General features: G+C 41.3%; 1 protein-coding gene across 1 annotated transcript in view; it reads right to left on the bottom strand.

Moving 5' to 3' along the window:
- The window catches only part of EGFLAM (EGF like, fibronectin type III and laminin G domains), a 175,327-nt gene that overhangs the window by 122,763 nt on the left and 28,220 nt on the right, over positions 1-24,344 (bottom strand). The window contains exons 2-3 of the mRNA XM_061187729.1: positions 4,087-4,196; positions 2,815-2,898 (exon numbers count right to left, since the gene is read on the bottom strand). Of these exons, the coding sequence (XP_061043712.1) occupies positions 2,815-2,898; positions 4,087-4,196 (194 nt within the window). The remainder of the gene's footprint in view (positions 1-2,814; positions 2,899-4,086; positions 4,197-24,344) is intronic.

Here is a 24,344-nt window from a genome sequence, read left to right as displayed (position 1 = left end):
TTATTGGGAAAACCACATTTACACTGATAAAACAATTAGAGAGCAACATGAGACCAGATGTCATTTACATGCAACTTACTAGACAGATTGAGGTCTGTAGGATGCTACAGGATGATGTGATGGAGTACAGAGGTTCCCAAACTTTCTCTGTTCATGGCACCATTAGTATCGCAGTATTATTTTTACAGCACCTCTAATCCAGAAAAAATCCCTAACGGTTCCATTTATTCAATAGTTATACCCAAAATATTTGGTAGTAGTAGTTTACACAGATGTTGCTGTTTCCCGTGCAGAGTTCAAATATTCCACAAGGCCCCTGTGAGTTTGCTGCAGAGCCCTGAAGCACACAGGCTGGGAACCACAGATACGCTACCCATGATATAGCTCCTATTCCAGTTCCTGTTTTGTCGATGAGGAAACTGAGACCCAGTAAGGTTACCCAGCTGGTGTGTTGTCATACAGGAATCTGAATGCGAGTCATCTAAATCCAGAGCCCCCTCTGCCGTACCAGACCGCTCCCCTCCCCCTTCCTGACTTGCTGCGTTCATGTCTAGTCATCATTTCCTCTCTCCATTCTCTGTATTCTGCACCTCCCCTGCCCCTCTGCCCAAACACACAAGCCCACGAGCATGTACACACACATGTGTGTTCATTCCCTCGGTTCAAACCATTCCTTTCGACTTGAATGCCCCTCTCTCTCCTCTGCCTTTCCAGAAACTGCCCCTGCTTCAATTCTCAGCCCCCAGTTTTACCTCTTGACCACTTGTTCCTACACTAATCTCTCCGTCTTCAAAACCTCAGTCTGTCTAGTAAGTGGCATGTAAACGACATCTGGTCTCACGTTGCTCTCTAATTGTTTTATCAATGTAAATGTGGTTTTCTCAATGAGACCGAAAGCTGCCCAAGAACAGCGGCTGTGTGTTACCTCGTGCTGGGTGGAGAGTAGCAACTGTGCAAGTTTGTTGAAATCGGCAAGGTAATCAAATGCTATAATTTGGTAGCATATTCTAACACCTCAGTGTAGTGAATGGAGAGAATATATTTAACATAAAGGCAATGATCATCAGGAATAGCAACTAACATCTATAAGGCTTCTTACTTTTTACTAAAGGCTTTTACATGCACAATTTTATCTGCCACTCACAACAGTATAATTATTATACCCCTTTCATGGGAGAAAGTTGAGGTTTAGACAGTTTAAGTAGCTTTGGCCAAAGCTACCCAACCTGTAAGTGGAGGAAGGAGGTCTGGAAGCCCAGGGTGCCTGTCTCCCTTCCTGGCCTGTGCTTTCTGTTTGCACCGCAGCGGCCTTCCCAGAAATGCCAGAGTGTCGGGCCCGGGTTCATGTAACGGGGCAGGATCTTGATTTGAGAGGCACTGTGCGAACTCCAGGACCCCTGTCACCAGCACCGTGCCCTCTCTGCACAGGCTGTGCTCCAGTCTGAGCCGTGAGCCACATTCACTACAGGACAGGAGGCTGTGCAGCTGGGAACACCGCTAGGGATGATGTCAGTCCCACGGTGGGGTCCAGGGGCTCGTTGAAAGTTCCAGTGCTGTCAAGGGGAGATGGCACCTCAACCGGTGGTGGTCTAGGTGCGGCCAACCCGACCTCCCCCCCTCAGGATAGACTAAACCACAGAGGCTGGGGCTGAGGGCTCCTGAGGCAAATGAGGGGTACTTAAGCAAAAGTCTGAGAATAAAAGCAGCATGCAAAATACAAACAAGCCGAACACGTGCATCTCTTCTTTTTTGAGTCATGAGAGCATTGGTAAAAATAGCCAGAGCAGGACCCAGAATTCAGTCTGCCCTAGGTTTACAGTCAACTGTTACTTGCTAACATATGGTTTGAAGAACGTTACTTCACCTCTCTGAGTCTCAGCATCCTTGTCAGGAAAATGAGGTCACAGTATAGTTGTAAAGATGAAATGGAAGAACAAATGTAAAGCATGAGGAAGAGCGCCTGGCAGGTAACAGACTCTCAGTAAGTGACAGCTACTCATCACGGATGACAAATAAGTTTCTAGGTGCTGCGCCCAGCAGGCATTTACTAAATAGGAGTTACAATCACCACCTCGTCCTCCACCACCATTATAGCTACGGTATTCTGGGCACTTATGCTAACTCCTTGTAGAGCAATTAGAAAGGCTCTAGCCTGTAGAATAATTTAGTAGAATGGGGAAGGAGCCGGTGAGTGAAAGAAAAGGAAACAGAACATGCCTAAGGCAGAGAAATTCACCCCAAGAGACCTTGACAGGAAACAGAAAAGAAATACATGAAGAGCCAGCAACTGGTTAGTGGAAGGACAGGATGCCGGCTGGGGAAGAAAAATAAACAACTTGCACCGTTTGAATATACATTTCCAATTACATCGTTTTCTTCTGCATTGTGTCTCCAGGGAGTTGAGAAGAAACAAATGTGTCATATTTATTTATAAAGCTTTATTGGGATTTCAAAAAAAAATCAGAATTGAATTTTATGGAGAAAAGAAGGGGAAAAAACAGCTGTAAGAGAGCTGTTTTCTCGCAGGATAAATGGGGTGGGCTGAGTCCAGCATGGAAGCTGCCTTTCTGGAAGCTTTCCTCGTACGGCTGCCTTTCTGGAGATAACACATGCACGTGATGGGTTTATGGACACGAAAGACGTTCTAAATTCCAAAGGACTATACAAACATTAGTTTTCATTGTTGTTGCTATTATTATTATTATTATACATTCAGCAGCACATATACACACCAAATTAGAAATCTTTCTGAATATCAGTGAAATGCCAACCAGGGATGTGCTTTTAGGAGGCTTCCAGGATGGAGCTACTCACTGTGGTCAGGGTATCCAGGCCGAGTGGCACACCGTGGGACCGCTCCTGCAGGGATTTATCTACGCCGACCTCAGAGTAAAAGACCTGGAAAAGATGCAGACATCCGGGTGAGAGCGGGGCCAGCACTTCGCCACCAGACCAAGGGCCCGGGGTTCGAACTGTGCTGGCAACCACAGCGGGTCTTGAGGTGCGCTGCCTCACCTCTCTCACACTAGTTCCTTGTCAGCAAACATCAGACATACCTGGCCAGGGTTGCAAACTCCTAAGCCTGCAGAGACCCAGAGGAAGACACGGAGTAAAGTGGAATGGAGAGGGCTGGACCCGGCTCCTAGTATTTTCCCCGAAACCATGATTCTCTCAGGTAATCTTTCATTTTCCCACTTGTGATTCTACCTGAGTCCAGAAATCCATTTCTCTACTTTAAGATGACAACAGGACAAGGGTCATGATACATGGCTTCTCTCCCTTGGTGAAGGGGAGACAGGAGGGAATGGTGGGTCTAGGGTTTTACGGGGGGTTTACATCCCGGTGGGCAGCTCAGCTCCAGCGGACTTGGTGCCCCATAGGAAGGTGAGCCTGGGGTAGCCAGCTCTCTGGATAGTCCCAGAGATTTTAGCCTTTCAAGTATTTATCTGAAATCTCCTAACTTCTTTTTTTTTTTTTTTTGGAATTTTTGAATTTTATTTTATTTATTTTTGTATACAGCAGTTATTAGTTATCCATTTTATACATATTAGTGTATATATGTCAATCCCAATCCTAACTTCTAAAAGTTGACTCATTTTTAAAAACACTGTTCAAAGAAAACATTTTGGTAAACTGAAAAAGGGTCAGTTTGTAAACTCTCGGAGGTAGGAATGCATTCTCTGTTTCCTTCTCCACTTTGCCTGTCCACCCCGTCACTTTCATTCAGATTTTACATTATTTTGTCCTATTGACAAAATAGGACAGTGACTCCCTATTATTTCCCATGTTTCTGCTTTACTTTCCAAATTTAACTGTGGGCAATTGGAGATCAGGAAGCATGTCTTCTACTGAGTTTATATTTTCCCATCCCTGAACAGGGCAAGGACTCAGTAGAGCCAACTGACTTTCAGGGCACTTACAAATGACCTTATAGGGAAACATCTCCTCTGGTTTCACGGAGGGAGAATGAAGCCCCACACGGGAAGGCTGGTATCAGCAGGCCGTATACAGGAGGAGCAAAGATGGGAAGGAGGAACAGTTACCCCAACACACCCACTACAGACGTCCCCGTGCCCAGGTACTCACAGTATACCCCATGATGGGGCTCCCAGGATGCCTTGGCATCTTCCACTGGATGCTGAAAGCTGTACAGTTCAGTGCCTCCAGCATGATATCAAGAGGCGGCCCCACCTTGCCTGCCCCAAAACAAAAGAGATGGTGTTAAAGCTCCACGCATCCCACCTTGAGTACACTTAACACGAGATACAAGAGTGTGTGCTTACAGATGGAGAGCATACTTAAAGATGATTTCACAGGCCAGAAATGCAGACATCTCTCCAGTAGGCCACACCTGTGGCAGCTGACTTCACCAGACCTCTACTGACCCCTCCCAAACCGGCAATGGGAGGGAAATCAGCCCAGTTATTGCCCACAGTCCCTTCTGTAACTCCTAATACCTCAAGGACCAGCAAAGGGAGATTCAGGGTAGCATAGACCAAGGCACTTAGAATGTATTAAAGCAAGATAGTGAATTTTTTTTGGTTTACTCAGTAACATATATGTTTTATAGATATGTTATATAGATTCTGTTTATATAGCTCGTATATCCTTATTGCTGAATATTTCAAAAATGTGGTTTAGTATAAAATGGGGTTAGGAAATTTCAAATGTTTTACTGTATTCTTACCTTAAATAATTTTATGGTTATAAACAATAAATTTTATGTGTATAAAAACAACATACGCAGGTTTCAAAATTTAGAAAACAAAAACAAAAAATTCCATCATTCAGAAATGAGTCCTGCCAACATTTTTATATAGTATACCTCCTTTTGGTTACATCGAATTTTTTGAAATATATATATATATATATATATATATATACACACACACACATATACACACATATGTATATTTTTATTTATATAATGTATATATAATTTTAATTGTCTATTGTGTTCATTATATATAATATTCATATATATTCATATTATATATATTCAATATATATTCATATATATTCTTATTTGACTTAGTATATATAGTGTATATATATAAATATTAATATATATAAACTGATAGTATGTATTTACTAATCAAAATAATTATTTTTATTTTTAATGGCTGTTAGCTCTTCCATATAATGCATGTGCCATAATTTATAGTGTATCTCATTCCACTATTGTTAGACACAATTTATTTCTGATATTTTGCTATTTTAAATAATGCTCCATGAGGGCAGCAACTAGGTATGTCCTGTTCAGAGCACAGAGACTGATGAATGGAAGAGCTCAATAAACGTTCCTTTAGTGAACGAGTGTTCTTCAGTTTGATTTTCCACTTACTAATATGTCCTGATAATCTTTCTTTTTAGTGACTGTGTATAATTCTCCAGCATATCAGTTGGGCTACTTTGTTTGCAATTCACAGAGATCTAATGTGTCTATTTACTGGGCTACTGCTGGGGCCTTCCACCACCAATATTTTCGATAACAAAATCGAAGGCCTTTCTGGTGGACCAAGTAACAGAGGTTCAGTGTCATCAATTGGCAATAACTGCCATAGACACCTACCACTGCCACCAGTGCTGCCACTCAGGGATTTGATCTTCAACTATTCTCTGGCTCTGCCTTGGTTCAAGATTTAAAGTCCCATCTGATTGGCCAGTCTTATGTCATGTGACAAACATGTCATGTGACCAAAGGATCAGCGAGGAAAGATCAGTTTTTTCTGGTTTCCAAACTGGAAATGGACAGGATGAATGGAGTCCTGGAAATAGTTCTTCCACCAAGCCTATCCACTGTACAGGAGTTTCCCAAAGGAGGACAGGATCATAGGAAAAGAGTAGTGGGCGGTGGGATGGCCAAATACTCTGCTATGCAGAGCATGCACGGACATTAACTGTTACTCCAGTAATTGACATTTAGGTTGTTTCCAAAATTTCACTGTTAAAAATAAGGCTGAGAAGAACATCTGTGTGTGTGCCTTTTCATGCACAAAAGTCCAAGCATTTCTAGGATGGATATCTATTAAAAATTATGAGTATATGCATCTTAATTTTTAATAGCTACTGACTTGTTGCTCTCCAAAAAGGATTTAATAAATGAATCTTGAAGTACATTCAATTTTTTCATTTGGGTAAATTCTCAAAGCAGAATTTTTGTGTCTAAGACAGAATTTCTCAACCTCCACTCTACTGACATTTCGGGCTGTATATTTTTTCATGCAGGCTGTCCTGTGTGTTGAAGGATGATGTTGAGACGCAGCCCTGGACTCTGCCCACTAGATGCTAGTAGCACCCACCAACTGTAGTTGTGGAAACCAAAAACATCTCCAGACATTGCCAAATGCCCCACGGCAGGCAAAACTGATTCCGGCTGAAAACTGTTGATCCAGAGAATGAATGTTTTAAAGATTTTTATAAATGTAACCAAACTTACATCTAGAAAATTAACCAATTTAGAAGCTTATGGAGGTGTATGAGAATGCCCAGTATAAGGAACACATCTTCACCAGATCTATTACTTTAAAATCGTTGCTACTTTGATAAGAAAGAAAGAGGAATATTTTAATATCTTCTTTGGCTATTTTTCTTCCTCCCTTCATGTGTTTTGTACATTTTTCAATTGGGTTATATTTTTTTTCCCACTGATTTAAAAGAGCTCTTAATATGTTAAAAGATCTGAGTCATTTACCTATACTTTTTCCTGTGTAGTTTTACATTTGGGTCCGGCTGTATAATCATTTATTACTGGGCAGTTTTATTGCTGAGTTGAGGTCTATGCTATCAAAATCTCAAAGGAAGCTGGGAATGGGGGAAAAGATAGTGGAAATGATTTACAGAACCCTCACAGACCACAGAATAACCAGTAAGCACAATCTCATCCTAGGTCCTAGGAATAGCACTACTCTCTTCATTTTGGGAAAAATTACAACTTATCAAGTTGGGCTACTTGGGTCAGTGAGTGGGGAACCAGTCCTTGTATCCCTTGTGAATCTGTTCAGTACAGAAAACAGAAAACTCTCTAGGTATTTTAAGCACAAAGGTGGTTACAAAATTGGTGGAAAGACTAGGGGACTGGAATTCAGGAGTCTCCATTAGCTCTATTTTATAAATATGTAAATAAATAGGTGAGAAAGTGAGAGAGGTAATAGGTAGATAGATGATAACTAGCTAATTCGCTATTGCAGTGATTCAAAACCAAGAAACCCCAGCCTTCACACTCGATCCTGCCATTCCTACCATTACAATTGCCTCCAGACACACACGAAAGTGGTGGTGCACCTTGGAATGATTGGTTGTCATGTTTTGATGGCCTTGCTTGGCAGGAGAATCAGCAGCCGGAGAGTGGCCTTCCTCCCATTCCTGCCTCTCTAAGTCCTAAGAGTGCATCTAATTGGTGGGACCTAATTTACATCCAGAATACTGACTGCAAGGCAGTCTGGGAAATGTTTTTATTTCTCCAGCCTTTGCATTACAGTAATGGCACCTAGAAGGAGGGTAAAATGGATGTTGTTGAACAAGCCAATCCACAGTATCCATGACATGCTGGTACCATGAAAAGCCTGAATTCTAATATACTATCCCCTTTATGTTCATATTCTCTAAGAAAGTATTCAAATTAAGCCCTGCTGGAACACAGCTAGGTATGACTTCTATTTTATCGGCATATTCTTTCATTTATTCACTCTTTCACACACCTAACATATATTTATCAAGCTCCTACACGTATCAGGCACTGGCTTAGTTGGTGAGGCTACCTTAACAATGAAGAGACACAGGGGACCACCAACAAGTTAGCAGGACATTACAGTTGGGTGTGAGGAACATAGAGGGAAGGATGGAGCACTTTGGTGGCACATAGCAAGGACACACCTGACTCCACCTGGCAGACTAATAAGAATGTGACAAAGTGGGGATGGAGAAGTGTCCCAAGCAGAGGGAGGAGTATACACTCTTCCTCAAAGAGTCGGGGGAAGCATCACATAACAGAGCGCCACGGTTGAGTAGATGTGGGTGGGGTGGTGAGTGAGAGTCCTGAAAGCTCCAAGGATTCTGCCTTGGGCAGCGCAGGGGAGGGGTGTGTGTCATCCACTCATCTAGGATCACCAAGGCAGCTTTGACTGCTGCTGATGTAGGAGGTGTGGTCATCGGCAGCTGGTGAGTGAGAGGTGGCCAGGTCAGACATTTGGGCCAAACACCAAAACTATCTCAGATGAATCGAATGGTTAAAGATGGGAAATCAAATGGTTAAAGGTGGAAAAGAATTGAATTTTAAAATCAGATACTTTTTTTTTGAAGATAAACCTTTCTAAGCTTAAAAGTGCTAAAGAAAATAAATCAAAAGTGATGGATCCATGTCATAAAACTTGATTATGCTCTTCAAAGATTACAAAAGAAAAAATAAAAGCAACAGATCAAAAGGTAAATAATTCCAGCAAAATGCAGGCCAAGGGATACCTTTATTATAAAACTCATACATACTGAGAAAAAACATATTCAGGTCCTAATAAATAAAATATGAAGAGACAACTCCCATAAGAGAAAATATAGCTGATAAATACACATGGCAAAATATTCAAATTTGCTAGTTATCAAATAAATACAACTTCTTAAAATTGAGATGTCATTTTCACCTATTAAATTAGCCAAAAATGTTTAAGTGATAGTAACTAATGCTGACAAGAGTACATAAATGTGCTAGTCTCAAAAAATTACTTATGGCAGAGTAAATGAGCGCAGGCATTTTGGAAGACAATTTGGCAAAATGCAGTAATATCCAGAGCCACAAGTGTGTTCCTTCCCTTGGACTCTCAGAGGTGGGATTACAGTCTGTCGTGAGGAAAGAATCTTAAAAGAAGAGAAGGCTGCTCGCATGAAGATGTTCTTCAGAGGATCACTCGTGATACAGAAAGACCATAAACAATCTAAATATTTAGAAACAGGGCAAAAGTCGTCAATAATAGTACATTACCAAGATGCACTGTTATACAAACATCAAAAATGAGATTTGACTAAACACGTTACGGTTTCTTAGGATCTAGAACAGGGAAAGGACATAGTGGGAAAATGAGTGAAATCCAAATAGTCAGTAGTTTATTTGATAATATTGTACTATTACTGGTTAGTACTAGCACTAGTTAATTTTTTAGATTCGACAAATGTACCATGGTTATATAATATGTTAACATGAGGAGAAACTGGGTAAAAGATAGACAGGAATTCTATTATTTTTGCAACTCTCTATAAATCTAAATTAATTTCAAAATTAAAAGTTTATTTTAAGAATGAGGCTTGTATCACTCTGTAGCAACAATTAGGATGTAGTGTTAAGTAAAAAGTATACCCAATTGCCATCAATACTGTTATTAGAGTCATACGAAATACTCATTTGTAAAATAACTGGAAGGCAAGAGTAAAAGGCTAATTGTTACATTAAGGTAGTTGAGATTAAGGATGATTTTTTTTCCTGTTTTCTTCTATTTAGTAAGCTTTACAGGATGTTATTATATTGTTTTTCATAATTTGAAAAAATTACCTGGAAAAGTATTTTTATATTCAAAGACCAAATGTTGCATGGGCGCCAGTATGACCAGGCTCCTTCAGAACTAAAGGAAATCTACAAAATAACGCTTCATGAAGCGTTTGTACTAGTTTGTACCAGTCAGTTTAGGGGAGGCTGCGTTGTCTCATGTTTGTTGTCTGTCTCTCAATTTAACAGCAAGGTTAAAAATAGTTTGTAATTAATGAAGCAGATTTACTAGCTCTTAACCAAAGGTAATGTACCTGCATAAAATAATATGCCCGTATCACAAGTCAACTATCACAGTAAAATGAAGGCGTCCAGGAAAGAGGCTATTGCTGCCAAAACAATGCCACACAGATTTGTCAATCAACAGTGACTGAAGCACTAATGGGGGGACCTGATGTGATAAAGGACACAGAACAGGCACTCACTTGCTCCGCCCTACTTTGGTGGCTGGCCATCATCTAGAACAGTGTATCCCCCAATTTTTTGCTCCCTATGCCCTCAATTCTCGGACAGTTCTGATTCTAAATTACATCTCACAATTATGTCCCTTTGGATGTAACTGTGTCCAAGGGGGCATCAACATGGGGCCTCACAGGACATGAAGGCCTAGAGGATGGCCCAGCCAGATCTCATGATGTGTAAGGGAGGAGAGATGGGGTCATGACCATGGCCCTGGCCTCACATCTTCATGAAGATTCTAAACTAGAGCTGGTGGGGAAGCCAGTGCTCTGAGCATGCTGCCTTTATAGTATACTCATTCAGGTGTCCTTGAATACTGATTGGAAGATCTTCTTTTCCCTTTCTCAAACTAACTAACATGTAATGCTATAATTATTATTATTATTTGAATTTTCAAATCTTTTATAAAAAGAAATAAAATAGGACAAAACTTTTGCAAACCATATATTTGATAAGAGTTTAATATCCAAAGTATATAAGGAACTCATACAACTCAATAGCAAAAAAACAAATAAATGATTAAAAAATGGACAAAGAACATGAATAGACATCTTTCTGAAGAAGATGTACAAATAAATAGCCAACAGATACATGAAAAGGTGCTCAACATCACAAATCAGGGGAATGCAAATCAAAACCACAAGGAAATATTACCTCACACCTGAGAGAATGGCTATTATCAAAAAGACAAGAAATAACAAGGATTGGCAAGGATGTGGAGAAAAGGGAACCTTTGTGCACTGTTGGTGGGAATGTTAATTGGTACAGCCACTATGGAGAACAGTCTGGAGGTTACTCAAATAATTAAAAATAGAACTACTATGTGATCCAGCTATCCCACTTCTGGGCAGTTATCTTTATCTGAAGGAAATGAAAACAGGATCTCAAAGAGATATCTGTACTCCCATATTCATTTCAGCACTGTTAACAATAGCCAAGACGTGGAAACAACTAAGTATCCATTGATGGATGAATAAAGAATATGTGGTAGATATAGATATAGATATAGATATATACACACATACATACAATGGAAAATTATTCAACCATAAAAAAGGAAATCCTGCCATTTGTGATGACATGGGTGAAACTTAAGGGCATTATACTAAGTGAAATAAGTCAGACAGAGAAAAGCAAATACCATATTATATCACTTATATGTGAAATACAAAAAAAGCAAAACATAATAAAAACAGAGAGTAGATTGGTGGTTGCCAGGGGTGGGAGAAGGTGAAAAGGTAGGGGGTGGGCAGGGAGAGTGGGTGAAGGTGGTCAAAGCATACAAAGTTTCAGTTATAAATTGAATAAGTAAGTTCTGGAGATCTAAGGTACAGCAAGATGACTATAGTTAATAGTACTTGAAAGTTGCTAAGACAGTAAATTTTAAATGTTCTCACCACACACACAAAAATGCTAACTATGTGAGTGATGGATGTGTCAACTAACCTTACTGTGGTAATCACTTCTCTCTATATATATCAAATCACCACATTGTACACCTTAAACTTACACAATGTTATATGTCAATTATATCTCAATAAAGCTGGAAATAAGTAAATAAATGTATGTATGTATGTTGGGGGACGGGATAAAATTTGGCTGAAACGCCATTCTCCATTCCTCTCTTCCAGAGGTAACAACCATTTGGTGTTACATGTCCTATCCCCATGTGAGTTTGTGTACTCTGATTTTATCTGCACATTTCTTATTTAATATTTTTACTGGAAATAACCTAATTGTCCATTGGTAAAGGAAGGGATAAACTGGTTTATTCATACAATGTATCAGTATCTTTTCTACTTGAACATTTATTCCTTTAAAAAGAAAAAGAGATCTGAGAAAAAAGAGAGAGAGAATGAGAGAGAGAGAGAGAGAAGAAAACTTTTGTGTATTTTAAGGCGCTATTCAAGTATTAGCCAGCTTCTGATCTTCCCCTCACTGCTGGCTTAGCAACCATCATTCTTTGGTTTCTAAATACATTGCCACTTGCCCATGGGCATTTCAGTTTCCAAAATTTCATCACTGCCATCTGCTGGTCCTTTTGTCCTGCTGGTTAATGCTCTTTGCCCCAGCTGACAAGCATTTTAGTGGGGTTTTTTAGGGACCAGTAGTAAATATGTTTGTTCAACCCACCACGTGTCACCATAAATCAACTGATCCTCATAAGAGTATGGGATAGAGGAAGGAGACATTATTCCCACTTTACAGATGAAGAAACTGAGGTCTGGAGTCTACTGATGTAAGATCTTATCAACGGGGCAGGAGATAGAGACAGTGAGTAGTAACAAAGAAGAGATGATCTTCTTCTCTCCACCCCTTAAAGTTTGTGTTCTTGGTGATTCTGCTGAATGTCCTCTTCTCAGCTCCACTACACTCTCTTCCTGGGTGCTCTCATCCCTGCCAGTCATTACCACATATATGCTGGTGGGCTCCCCCCCACCCCCACCCCGTCCATTTCCCCAGCCCAGCCCTCTCTTCCAGAGGGCAGGTCTATGTACCCAACTGCCAAGTGGACCCAGATGTCACACGGGCCTCTCAAATTCAACAGATCAAAACTGAATTCATCATCTTTCTCTTTAACCTGAGCCCCTCCAGTAATCCCTGTTCTGGTAAATGGTATCATCATCCACCAGGACGTCCAGAAACCTGGAAGTCACCCTCGGCATCAAATTGATCACATGGAGTCCGTTCTCTCCTAGTCATGGAGGCCTCAGCATCCTCCTCGACCCAGTGCCTGGGGCAGCGCCGCCAACTGTTCAGAGCTGTGCTCGCAATGGAACTTATTTGCCATTTGTCAAGACTTCCCCCAAGGTTTCTCTGGCCTTTCCAGATTCTAAGGGATATAGTTTCCCTCCCACAGTGCCCTCAGCCTGCGCCCTCCTCGGAAGAATGTGTGTTGTTAGTAAACTAAATGGAACTTTTTTCAGCAAAGCAGTTGAAGGCCATAGGATTGGTGACTCTAAATCGTATGAGTAGGAGGGGCGTGTGAAGGGCCATCTGGTTGGAAGGAGGCATCAGAGGCCTTGTCTTATGGCATATTTGCATCGCGAGCACAGCATTTTTCTCTTTGTGTGTTTGTCTGGGGTGTCCTTGAAGGAAAGGCAGGTCTCCAGCTGGGGGCCGTCTGAAGCTGTATTTGCAGGGCAAGCACAATATTTATACAGACATTGTATGATTATTGGAGTATCCATAGAGCGGGCAAGCTGAAGGCAGGAGCAAACCACCCAGTAGGGCCCCTCTGAGCTGGAGATAGATTCCAGACAGGCGGTGGCAGACCTGGAAAGGCCAGAGAAACCAGCTGGGAAGTCTTGAGGCTTGGTCTGGTATCAGCTTTGGAGATAAAGAGACATCAGAGTGTAGTCCCAACCAGAATGAACCAAGCAAACTATTTCTCTCAATCTCTTCCAGCTAGGGAATGAAAGATTAGGAGTGAAACTAAAGAGACTTTCCTCACATCCCTACAACCTCTGAGTCATCAGGAGAAAGTCCAGTCATTTGACAGGGCAAGTCGAGCCCAAGTTACTCTCTCTAAACACTCTTAAGGAAGCAAAAAAATGTTGATAATCGTTATAACACTGAGGTCTTCTGGGATTTTATCTATTATGATATAAAAACGTATTAGTGTTTCCTCAATATTAAAAAAAAAAACCAAAGTGGTAGGCCACTTACATGTGGACCAAACAAGATTTAAGCAGTTAAATACAAAACTCATATTTAAGCAACTATGGTTAGAATGTTGGATTATATATTATGCAATAAAAAACTAGTTTTGAAGAACTGTAGCATTTAAAACTAGTATAATGCATTTACACAATCTATCCTGAAGCTGTGTTCTTATAAGCTAAAAGCCATACTTCTTAAGAGATAAATAAATAAAAAGTGTGTTTCTTTGCCATGAGGGAGCTGTATTCTTGGGCTTTCTTCTTTGGAGGGCTTTCAAAACCGTGTTTTTGCATTAGAAACTTCTGAATGATTAAGTCAATTTCTTATGGTAATTTTATTTCATAAAATACTTCAACTTCCTGTGTAAAATTCATCTCCGATTCAATTAGTTTTGTAATCCAATTCATAAAAACACTCCAAAATGCAAACAAAAATGTCATCTGTGACAGAAATCCATTGCTCACTTTTTAGTTATTTGATTTTCATGGAATGAACAGAGTTATATTCACTGATGCAATGGAAAATGCCCAGACTAACTAAAAATAATCAGGAAATTCTGAATAGGAAAAAAAACCTTATTTCCATCTTTTTGAAGCTTGCTCCAACTAATATTACTAAAGCAGCACTATGAATATGTAACCAGAATCTGCCACTAGAGCCACTTTCAAGGTGATGCCTTCAAGGCAGTAGTAAAAATGTGGGTTTAAGACACAGAACAGCATTTGTTCTAGTTACCTAGGGATTCAGGAAATCTCAGACACTAAGGAGCAGCATGAAATGTCTTCCAGAGCCCTCCCGGCTTCTTTTAGTGGGCGGTTTATGGTTCACATCACAATCATGCTTCCCTCTGAAATCCACCGTTCCAGCATGTAATTCCACAATCCACCACTCCAGAGTACAAGTCCAGGGAGTAATGCGTCTTTCCAGAATGTAACCCACCCTTGCGCAGTGCCTCGATTTACTCGTTTGCTAACCAATGGGCTGGATTCTATGATTTCTAATGTTCCTCCTACTCTGACATCCATACTTCCCTGAATAGCACATGGGGAAGCATCCACAGAACACTAAAGGTGACAGGGAAGAGAATCACTCAGAGCGGTTCCTGGCACAATTAGACCCAAACAAACGTGGGCCCTGATTTAGAAGACCCAGTTTGGATCTTCCTTTGGCCACACCATGCCCCTTGGCTGGAGTGTGTGTCCCAGGCCAGGAGGACATGCCCAGAAGAGCCTGGGGCCCCTCCACTTGTGGACCACTCCCTGAGCACACAAGACCCTGGGTTCCCTGCCCGGATAGTCCTGAGCCTGCTTCCTGGTCCTCAGTGGCCTCTTCCCTGGGTCTGTCCTTCTGAGGGGGACCTGTGCTGCCGGTGTGTGCACCCTCAGTGATGGGGTGGCCAATGGGTCGCTGTTTGCCAGCACGGGCAGTGGACAGAGCTGGGTTGTTGGCTGCGGTGTCCACGTGTGTGCACAGGCGCACCCTCCGGGGAGGGACAGAGCAAGAGGGGCAGCAGACCGGGCCTCAGGGACCAGGCCTGCCCACACTGCCTCTTTCAAAGTGGAAACTCAGGGAGTCTGAGAAATCGAAATTTGAACCTGGTCTTCCAGGTCATTATGAAAGTATATTTGTCAAGGCAGAAGGAGAGAAAATCTTGCATCTAACTGTTTATTTTGTGAATGAGTTGTAAGTTTTTACAGGTGGTATGTAGGTGTCCATTTGAACTCTTGCTCTGGATGCACTAGCATTAGGGGCAGGCCCGCCTCGAGCATCACGCAGCTTCATAAACTGGGCTCAGCTGGGTTGTGAGGGGATCTTGCAGAGGAGTCCTTCCGGCCCAGCTGCGGACTTCCAGCCAAGGGAAATCTAGCTGAGAGCCTCTAACAGCAGTTCCTGTTAACAGTCAGCAAGCCAAACAAAGCACACATGCCAGAAATGGAGAAGGATGCTGGACACAGTGGTAGCACCAGAGAGCTGGCAACCTACTGGGGTAACAATTAGACGATGGACTTCTAGGCCCCGCTCTCCCCTAACTCCAGGTGTGTTAGAGAGGGTTAAGGCCAAAACCAGCTTTTGAGTGCCTACTGTGCGCGACCACACCTTGTGACACTTTGCTTTCACTGGTGCAGGCTCACTCTGACCACATCATCCAACAATGCAAGGAGGAAGGCTGAGTCTCCACTCGCCAGCCTCCTGTTGCCACACACACGTGCACACGCATGTACATAATAATGATTCATTATTAACAATGATTAAATGCTAAGATCATTTAACACGGGAGAGGGACAAAGAGACTTAGACTGTGAAACTTGACAAAAGCATCTGGACAAGAATATAGAGCAGAAGATTTTAAGCTAGAAGGGAGTTCCAAATTCATCTAATCCAGCGGTTCTCCGACGTTTGGGAGCATCCGAATCACCTGACAGGCTGGAGTAACAGATTGCTGGCCCCGCCTGGAATTTCTGATTAAGGAGGTAAGGGATGGGGCCCAAGAATCTGCATTTCTAACATGCTCCCAGGGGACGCTGATGCTGCTAATTCTTAAACCACAGGGTGAGAACCACTGGTTTGGCCTACCCTCTGATTTTAATGATGGGGAAGTTAAAACTCAGAGCAGCCAAGCGCTGTGTGAGATCTCAGCAGCTAGTGAAAAACTGACACTAAGGCCTTGATTTGTTCAGTCCCTAGCCAGCAGCTTTGGAGCTTCTGGCATGTACCTCCAAATTTCACGAAGCTGTAGAGGCTTTCAGTTGGACGCTGGCCTCCTCTCAGGTTGTACCAGTAACTCTCAACCCTTTTTGTTGCTTCAACGTAATCACATTCCCCTTAGAGGACATCTCAATGGTGGTAGTTTAGGGAGGATGCCCATATGGGGTATTTCAAAATCTCTAAATGTCTGGGTCAAGGACACTGATGCACAGAGTCTGAAGAAGCTCCCCAGGTGGTCCTGATGTACACCTGTCCCTGGCTGAGCCCTACTGTGAGTCCCATTCTTCCAGGTGGTCTCATCCATTCCCACAGTATCTCCAAGCACCTGCCCAGTGTATCTTTCCAAGTAAGCCCTGCATAACTCACTAAGCATCTCAGCCTTGATGGCTCACAGACACCTCAAACTCCAAATGTTCTAGATTAAAAGCATCTTCAGTCTCCAAATCTCCTCTCCCATGTTCCCCACAGTCCAAAAATCTGGGAGCATCTTTAACTCCTCCCTCTCTCTTATGTTCCAGATACAACACCACCCACCATGCTGCCCCCAATAGCCCATAGAATGTAAGCTCCATGAGGGCCAGGCCTTTTGTGGTCATCCTTTATCCTTGACACCTATAGTAGTCTCTAGAACATAATAGGCATTACAGAAATACTTGCTGTCTGATTGACTAAATGACTGACTGAATAAATCCACATCTTCCTTCTAGTGCTACTGCCATGACCTTAGTTCAGCCTCCTATCAAACTGTACTAACATCCCCAAATTAGCCACAAACCTGAATTTGCTCTCCCAGGTACCCAAGTTACCACAAGGACTGCTAGAAAAAAGAAATCATGGTGGCAAGAATGGGTCACCTCTCCATCACTAGATCTCTGGTTGAGACCAGAGGCCATTTGCTCCAGGTCAGAGACCCACTGAGACCTGTGGGTCATTCCCAATCTGAGGTCTAAAGAGATAGACCTCAGATAGAGATACAGATACCCCTAAGCAGCAGGGGTCTGCTGCAGGAAACATGGTCATCTTTCCAAAGAGGGTATGGAAGTGAAACAGGAGGGAAGGGGGCAGGACACAACCTCTAAAAGAATGACATAGCCATAGGACATGACAAAGCTGGTTAGAACCAACTAGGCCCAAGATGGCAGAAGGTTCAACCTTCAGTAGACCTTGAGCCTCATTATATGCTCATCGTAATACATTAGCATCTAAATGACACACCCATAGGCACCATGACAGTTCCGAGGGCCACTACACAAGGTCAAAAAGTGGGTGGTGGCCCAATTCCTGGAAATCTCACCCCTTTCGCAAAATAGTTGGAATAATCCTCCTACTCACTAGCCTATGAAATTACGCAGCCCATAAAAACTAACCACCCTGGGGGACCTTCAAGATGGCAGAGGAGTAAGACGTGGAGATCACCTTCCTCCCAACAAATACATCAGAAATATATCTACACGTGTAACAACTCCTACAGAACACCTACTGAACGCTAGCAGAAGACCTCAGACTTCCCAAAAGGCAAGAAACTCCCCACGTACTTGGCCATGTGGCTGACAGGGTCTTGGTGCTCCAGCCAGGTGTCAGGCCTGAGCTTCTGAGGTGGGAGAGCCGAGTTCAGGACATTGGTCCACCAGAGACCTCCCAGCCCCATGTAATATCAAACGGCAAAAGCTCTCCCAGAGATCTCCATCTCAACGCTAAGACCCAGCTCCACTCAACGACCAGCAGGCTACAGTGCTGGACACCCTATACCAAACAACCAGCAAGACAGGAACACAACCCCACCCATTAGCAGAGAGGCTGCCTAAAATCATAATAAGTTCACAGACACCCCAAAACACACCACCGGACACAGTCCTGCCCACCAGAAAGACAAGATCCAGCCTCATCCACCAGAACACAGGCACCAGTTACCTCCACTAGGAAGCCTACACAGCCCAGCTTTCCAACAAGTGCTAAAGGAACTTCTCAAGGCAGGAAACACAAGAGAAGGAAAAGACCTACAAAAACAAACACAAAACAATTAAGAAAATGGTAATAGGAACATACATATTGATAATTACCTTAAATGTAAGTGGATTAAATGCTCCAACCAGAAGACATAGACTGGCTGAATGGATACAAAAACAGACCCATATATGTGCTGTTTGCAAGAGACCCACTTCAAACCTAAGAACACATACAGACTGAAAGTGAGGGGATGGAAAAAGATATTCCATGCAAATGGAAATCAAAAGAAAGCTGGAGTAGCAATTCTCATATCAGACAAAATAGACTTTAAAACAAAGACTATTACAAGAGACAAAGAAGGACACTAAATAATGATCAAGGGATCGATCCAAGAAGAAGATATAACAATTGTAGACATTTATGCACCCAACATAGGAGCACCTCAATACATAAGGCAAATGCTAACAAGCCATAAAAGGGGAAATCGACAGTAACAAAATCATAGTAGGGGACTTTAACACCCCACTTTCACCAATGGACAGATCATCCAAAATGAAAATAAATAAGGAAACACAAGCTTTAAATGATACATTAAACAAGATGCGCTTAATTGATATTTATAGGACATTCCATCCAAAAACAGCAGAAGACACTTTCTTCTCAAGTGCTCATGGAACATTCTCCAGGATAGATCATATCTTGGGTCACAAATCAAGCCTTGGGAAATTTAAGAAAATTGAAATCACATTAAGTATCTTTTCCGACCATAACGCTATGAGACTAGATATCAATTACAGGAAAAAATCTGTAAAAAATACAAACACATGTAGGTTAAACAATACACTACTAAATAACCAAGAGATCACTGAAGAAATCAAAGAGGAAATCAAAAAATACCGAGAAACAAATGACAATTAAAACACGATGACCCAAAACCTGTGGGATGCAGCAAAAGCAGTTCTAAGAGGGAAGTTTATAGCAATACAATCTTACCTCAAGAAACAAGAAACATCTCAAATAAACAACCTAACCCTACACCTAAAGCAATTAGAGAAAGAAGAACAAAAAAACCCCAAAGTTAGCAGAAGGAAAGAAATCATAAAGATCAGACCAGAAAAAAATGAAAAAGGAGATTGGTTCAAGATGGCGGAGTAGAAGGACCTGCTCTCACTCCCTCTTGTGAGAGCACCGGAATCACAACTAACTGCTGAACAATCATCGAGAGGAAGACACTGGAACTCACCAAAAAAGATACCCCACATCCAAAGACAAAGGAGAAGCCACAGTGAGATGGTAGGAGGGGTGCAATCACGAAAAAATCAAATCTGATAACTGCTGGGTGGGTGACTCACAAACTGGAGAACAATTATACCACAGAAGTCCACTCACTGGAGTGAAGGTTCTGAGCCCCAGGTCAGGCTTCCCAACCTGGAGGTCCGGCAATGGGAGGAGGAATTCCTAGAGAATGAGACTTTGAAGGCTAGCAGGATTTGATTGCAGGACTTCGACAGGACTGGGGGAAATAAAGACTCCACTCTTGGAGGGCACACACAAGGTAGTGTGCACATCGGGACCCAGGGGAAGGAGCAGTGACCCCATAGGAGACTGAACCAGACCTACCTGCTAATGTTGGAGGGTCTCCTTCAGAGGCAGGGGGTGGCTGGGTCTCACTGTGAGGACAAGGACACTGGCAGCAGAAGTTCTGGGAAGTACTCCTTGGTGTGAGCCCTACCACAGTCTGCCATTAGCCACACCAAAGAGCCCAGGAAGGCTCAGTGTTGGGTGGCCTCAGGCCAAACAACCAACAGGGAGGGAACCCAGGCCCAGCCATCAGCAGACAAGCAGATTAAAGTTTTACTGAGCTCTGCCCACCAGAGCAACACCCAGCTCTACCCACCCCCAGTCCCTCCCATCAGGAAACTTGAACAAGCCTCTTAGATAGCCTCATCCACCAGAGGGCAGACAGCAGAAGCAAGAAGAACTACAATCCTGCAGCCTGTGGAACAAAAAGCACATTCACAGATAGGTAGACAAGATGAAAAGGCAGAGGGCTATGTACCAGATGAAGGAACAAGATAAAACCCCAGAAAAACAACTAAATGAAGTGGAGATAGGCAACCTTCCAGAAAAAGAATTCAGAATAATGATGGTGAAGATGATCCAGGACCTTGGAAAAAGAATGGAGGCAAAGATTGAGAAGATGCAAGAAATGATTAACAAAGACCTAGAAGAATTAAAAACAAGCAAACAGAGATGAACAATACAATACCTGAAATGAAAAATACACTAGAAGGAATCAATAGCAGAATAACTGAGGCAGAACAACAGATAAGTGACCTGGAAGACAGAATGGTGGAATTCACTGATGCGGAACAGAATAAAGAAAAAAGAATGAAAAGACATGAAGACAGCCTAAGAGACCTCTGGGACAACATTAAACGCAACAACATTCATATAATAGGGGTCCCAGAAGAAGAAGAGAGAAAGGACCCGAGGAAATATTTGAAGAGATTATAGTTGAAAACTTCCCTAACATGGGAAAGGAAATAGCCACCCAAGTCCAGGAAGCGCAGTGAGTCCCAGGCAGGATAAACACAAGGAGAAACATGCAGAGACACACAGTAATCAAACTGACAAAAATTAAAGACAAAGAAAAATTACTGAAAGCAACAAGGGAAAAATGAAAAACAACATACAAGGGAAATCCCATAAGGTTAACAGCTGATTTCTCAGCAGAAAATCTACAAGTCAGAAGGGAGTGGCATGATATGTTTATAGTGATGAAAGGGAAGAACCTACAACCAAGATTATGCTACCCCGCAAGGATCTCATTCAGATTCGAAGGAGAAATCAAAAGCTTTACAGACAAGCAAAAGCTAAGAGAATTCTGCACCACCAAACCAGCTCCACAACAAATGCTTAAAGGAACTTCTCTAAGTGGGAAACACAAGAGAAGAAAAGGACCTACAAAAACAAACCCAAAACAATTAAGAAAATGGCAATAGGAACATACATATGAATAATTACCTTAAACGTGAATGGATTAAATGCTCCAACCAAGAGACACAGGCTCTCTGAATGGATACAAAAACAAGACACATCTATATGCTGTCTACAAGAGACCCATTTCAGACCTAGGGACATATACACACTGAAAGTGAGGGGATGGAAAAAGATATTCCATGCAAAAGGAAATCAAAAGGAAGCTGAAGTGGCAACACTCATATCAGATAAAATAGACTTTAAAATAAAGAATGTTACAAGAGACAAGGAAGGACAGTACAAAATGATCAAGGGATCAATCCAAGAAGAAGATATAACAATTATAAAAATATATGCACCCAGTATAGGAGGACCTCAATACATAAGGCAACTGCTAACAGCTATAAAAGAGGAAATCGACAGTAACACAATAATAGTGGGGGACTTTAACACCTCACTTACACCAATGGACAGATCATCCAAACAGAAAATTAATAAGGAAACACAAGCTTTAAGTGACACAATAGACCAGATAGATTTAATTGATATTTATAGGACATTCCACCCAAAAACAGCAGATTACACTTTCTTCTCAAGGGCGCATGGAACATTCTCCAGGATAGATCACATCTTGGGTCACAAACCAAGCCTCCATAAATTTAAGAAAATTGAAATCATATCAAGCATCTTTTCTGACCACAACGTGATGAGATTAGAAATCAATTACAGGGAAAAAAACATAAAAAACACAAACACATAGAGGCTAAACAATACGTTACTAAATAACCAAGAGATCACTGAAGAAATCAAAGAGGAAATCAAAAAATACCTAGAGACAAATGACAATGAAAACACGATGACCCAAAACCTATGGGACGCAGCAAAAGCAGTTCTAAGAGGGAAGTTTATAGCAAAACAAGCCTACCACAAGAAACAAGAAAAATCTCAAATAAACTATCTAACCTTACACCTAAAGGAACTAGAGAAAGAAAAACAAACAAAACTCAAAGTTAGCAGAAGGAAAGAAATCATAAAGTTCAGAGCAGAAATAAATAAAATAGAAACAAAGAAAACAATAGCAAAGATCAATAAAACTAAAAGCTGGCTCTTTGAGAAGATAAACAAAATTGATAAACCATTAGCCAGACTCATCAAGAAAAAGAGGGAGAGGACTCAAATCAATAAAATTAGAAATGAAAAAGGAGAAGTTACAACAGACACCGCAGAAATACAAAGCATCCTAAGAGATTACTACAAGCAACTCTATGCCAATAAAATGGACAAATTCTTAGAAAGGTATAACCTTCCAAGACTGAACCAGGAAGAAATAGAAAATATGAACAGACCAATCACAAGTAATGAAATTGAAACTGTGATTAAAATCTTCCAACAAACAAAAGTCCAGGACCAGATGGCTTCACAGGTGAATTCTAGCAAACATTTAGAGAAGAGCTAACACCATCCTTCTCAAACTCTTCCAAAAAATTGCAGAGGCAGGAACACTCCCAAACTCATTCTACGAGGCCACCATCACCCTGATACCAAAACCAGACAAAGATAATACAAAAAAAAAAAAATTATACACCAATATCACTGATGAACATAGATGCAAAAATCCTCAACAAAATACTAGCAAACAGAATCCAACAACACATTAAAAGGATCATACACCATGATCAAGTGGGATTTATCCCAGGGATGCAAGGAATCTTCAATATACCCAAATCAATCAATGTGAAACACCATATTAACAAAGTGAAGAATAAAAACCATATGATCATCTCAATAGATGCAGAAAAAGCTTTTGACAAAATTCAACACCCATTTATGATAAAAACTCATCAGAAAGTTGGCATAGAGGGAACCGACCTCAACATAATAAAGGCCATATACGACAAACCCACAGCAAACATCATGCTCAATGGTGAAAAACTGAAAGCATTTCCTCTAAGATCAGGAACAAGACAAGGATGTCCACTCTCGCCACTATTATTCAGCATAGTTTTGGAAGTCCTAGCCATGGCAATCAGAGAAGAAAAAGAAATAAAAGGAATACAAATTGGAAAAGAAGAGGTAAAACTGTCACTGTTTGCAGATGACATGATACTATACATAGAGAATCCTAAAGATGCCACCAGAAAACTACTAGAGCTAATCAATGAATTTGGTAAAGTTGCAGAATACAAAATTAATGCACAGAAATCTCTTGCATTCCTATACACTAATGATGAAAAATCTGAAAGAGAAATTAAGGAAATGCTCCCATTTACCACTGCAACAAAAAGAATAAAATACCTAGGAATAAACCTACCTAAGGAGACAAAAGACCTGTATGCAGAAAACTATAACACACTGAGGAAAGAAATTAAAGATGATACCAACAGATGGAGAGATATACCATGTTCTTAGATTGGAAGAATCAATATTGTGAAAATTACTATACTACCCAAAGCAATCTACAGATTCAGTGCAATCCCTATCAAACTACCACTGGCATTTTTCACAGAACTAGAACAAAAAATTTCACAATTTGTATGGAAACACAAAAGACCCCGAATAGCCAAAGCAATCTTGAGAAAGAAAAACGGAGCTGGAGGAATCAGGCTCCCTGACTTCAGACTATACTACAAATCTACAGTAATCAAGACAGTATGGTACTGGCACAAAAACAGAAATATAGATCAATGGAACAGGATAGAAAGCCCAGATATAAACCCACGCACATACGGTTACCTTATCTTTGATAAAGGAGGCAAAAATATACAATGGAGAAAAGACAGCCTCTTCAATAAGTGGTGCTGGGAAAACTGGACAGCTACATGTAAAAGTATGAATTTAGAACACTCCCTAAAACCATACACAAAAATAAACTCAAAATGGATTAAAGACCTAAATGTAAGGCCAGACACTATAAAACTCTTGGAAGAAAACATAGGCAGAACACTCTAGGACATAAATCACAGAAAGATCCTTTTTGACCCACCTCCTAGAGAAATGGAAATAAAAACAAAAATAAACAAATGGGACCTAATGAAACTTAAAATCTTTTGCACAG

The sequence above is a fragment of the Eubalaena glacialis genome, chromosome 4 (genome assembly GCF_028564815.1).
Source record: "Eubalaena glacialis isolate mEubGla1 chromosome 4, mEubGla1.1.hap2.+ XY, whole genome shotgun sequence".
NCBI classification, from domain to species: Eukaryota; Metazoa; Chordata; class Mammalia; order Artiodactyla; family Balaenidae; genus Eubalaena; species Eubalaena glacialis.
The sequence above is the reverse complement of the archived record's forward strand: the minus strand, read 5'-3'. Positions and strand labels throughout refer to the sequence as shown.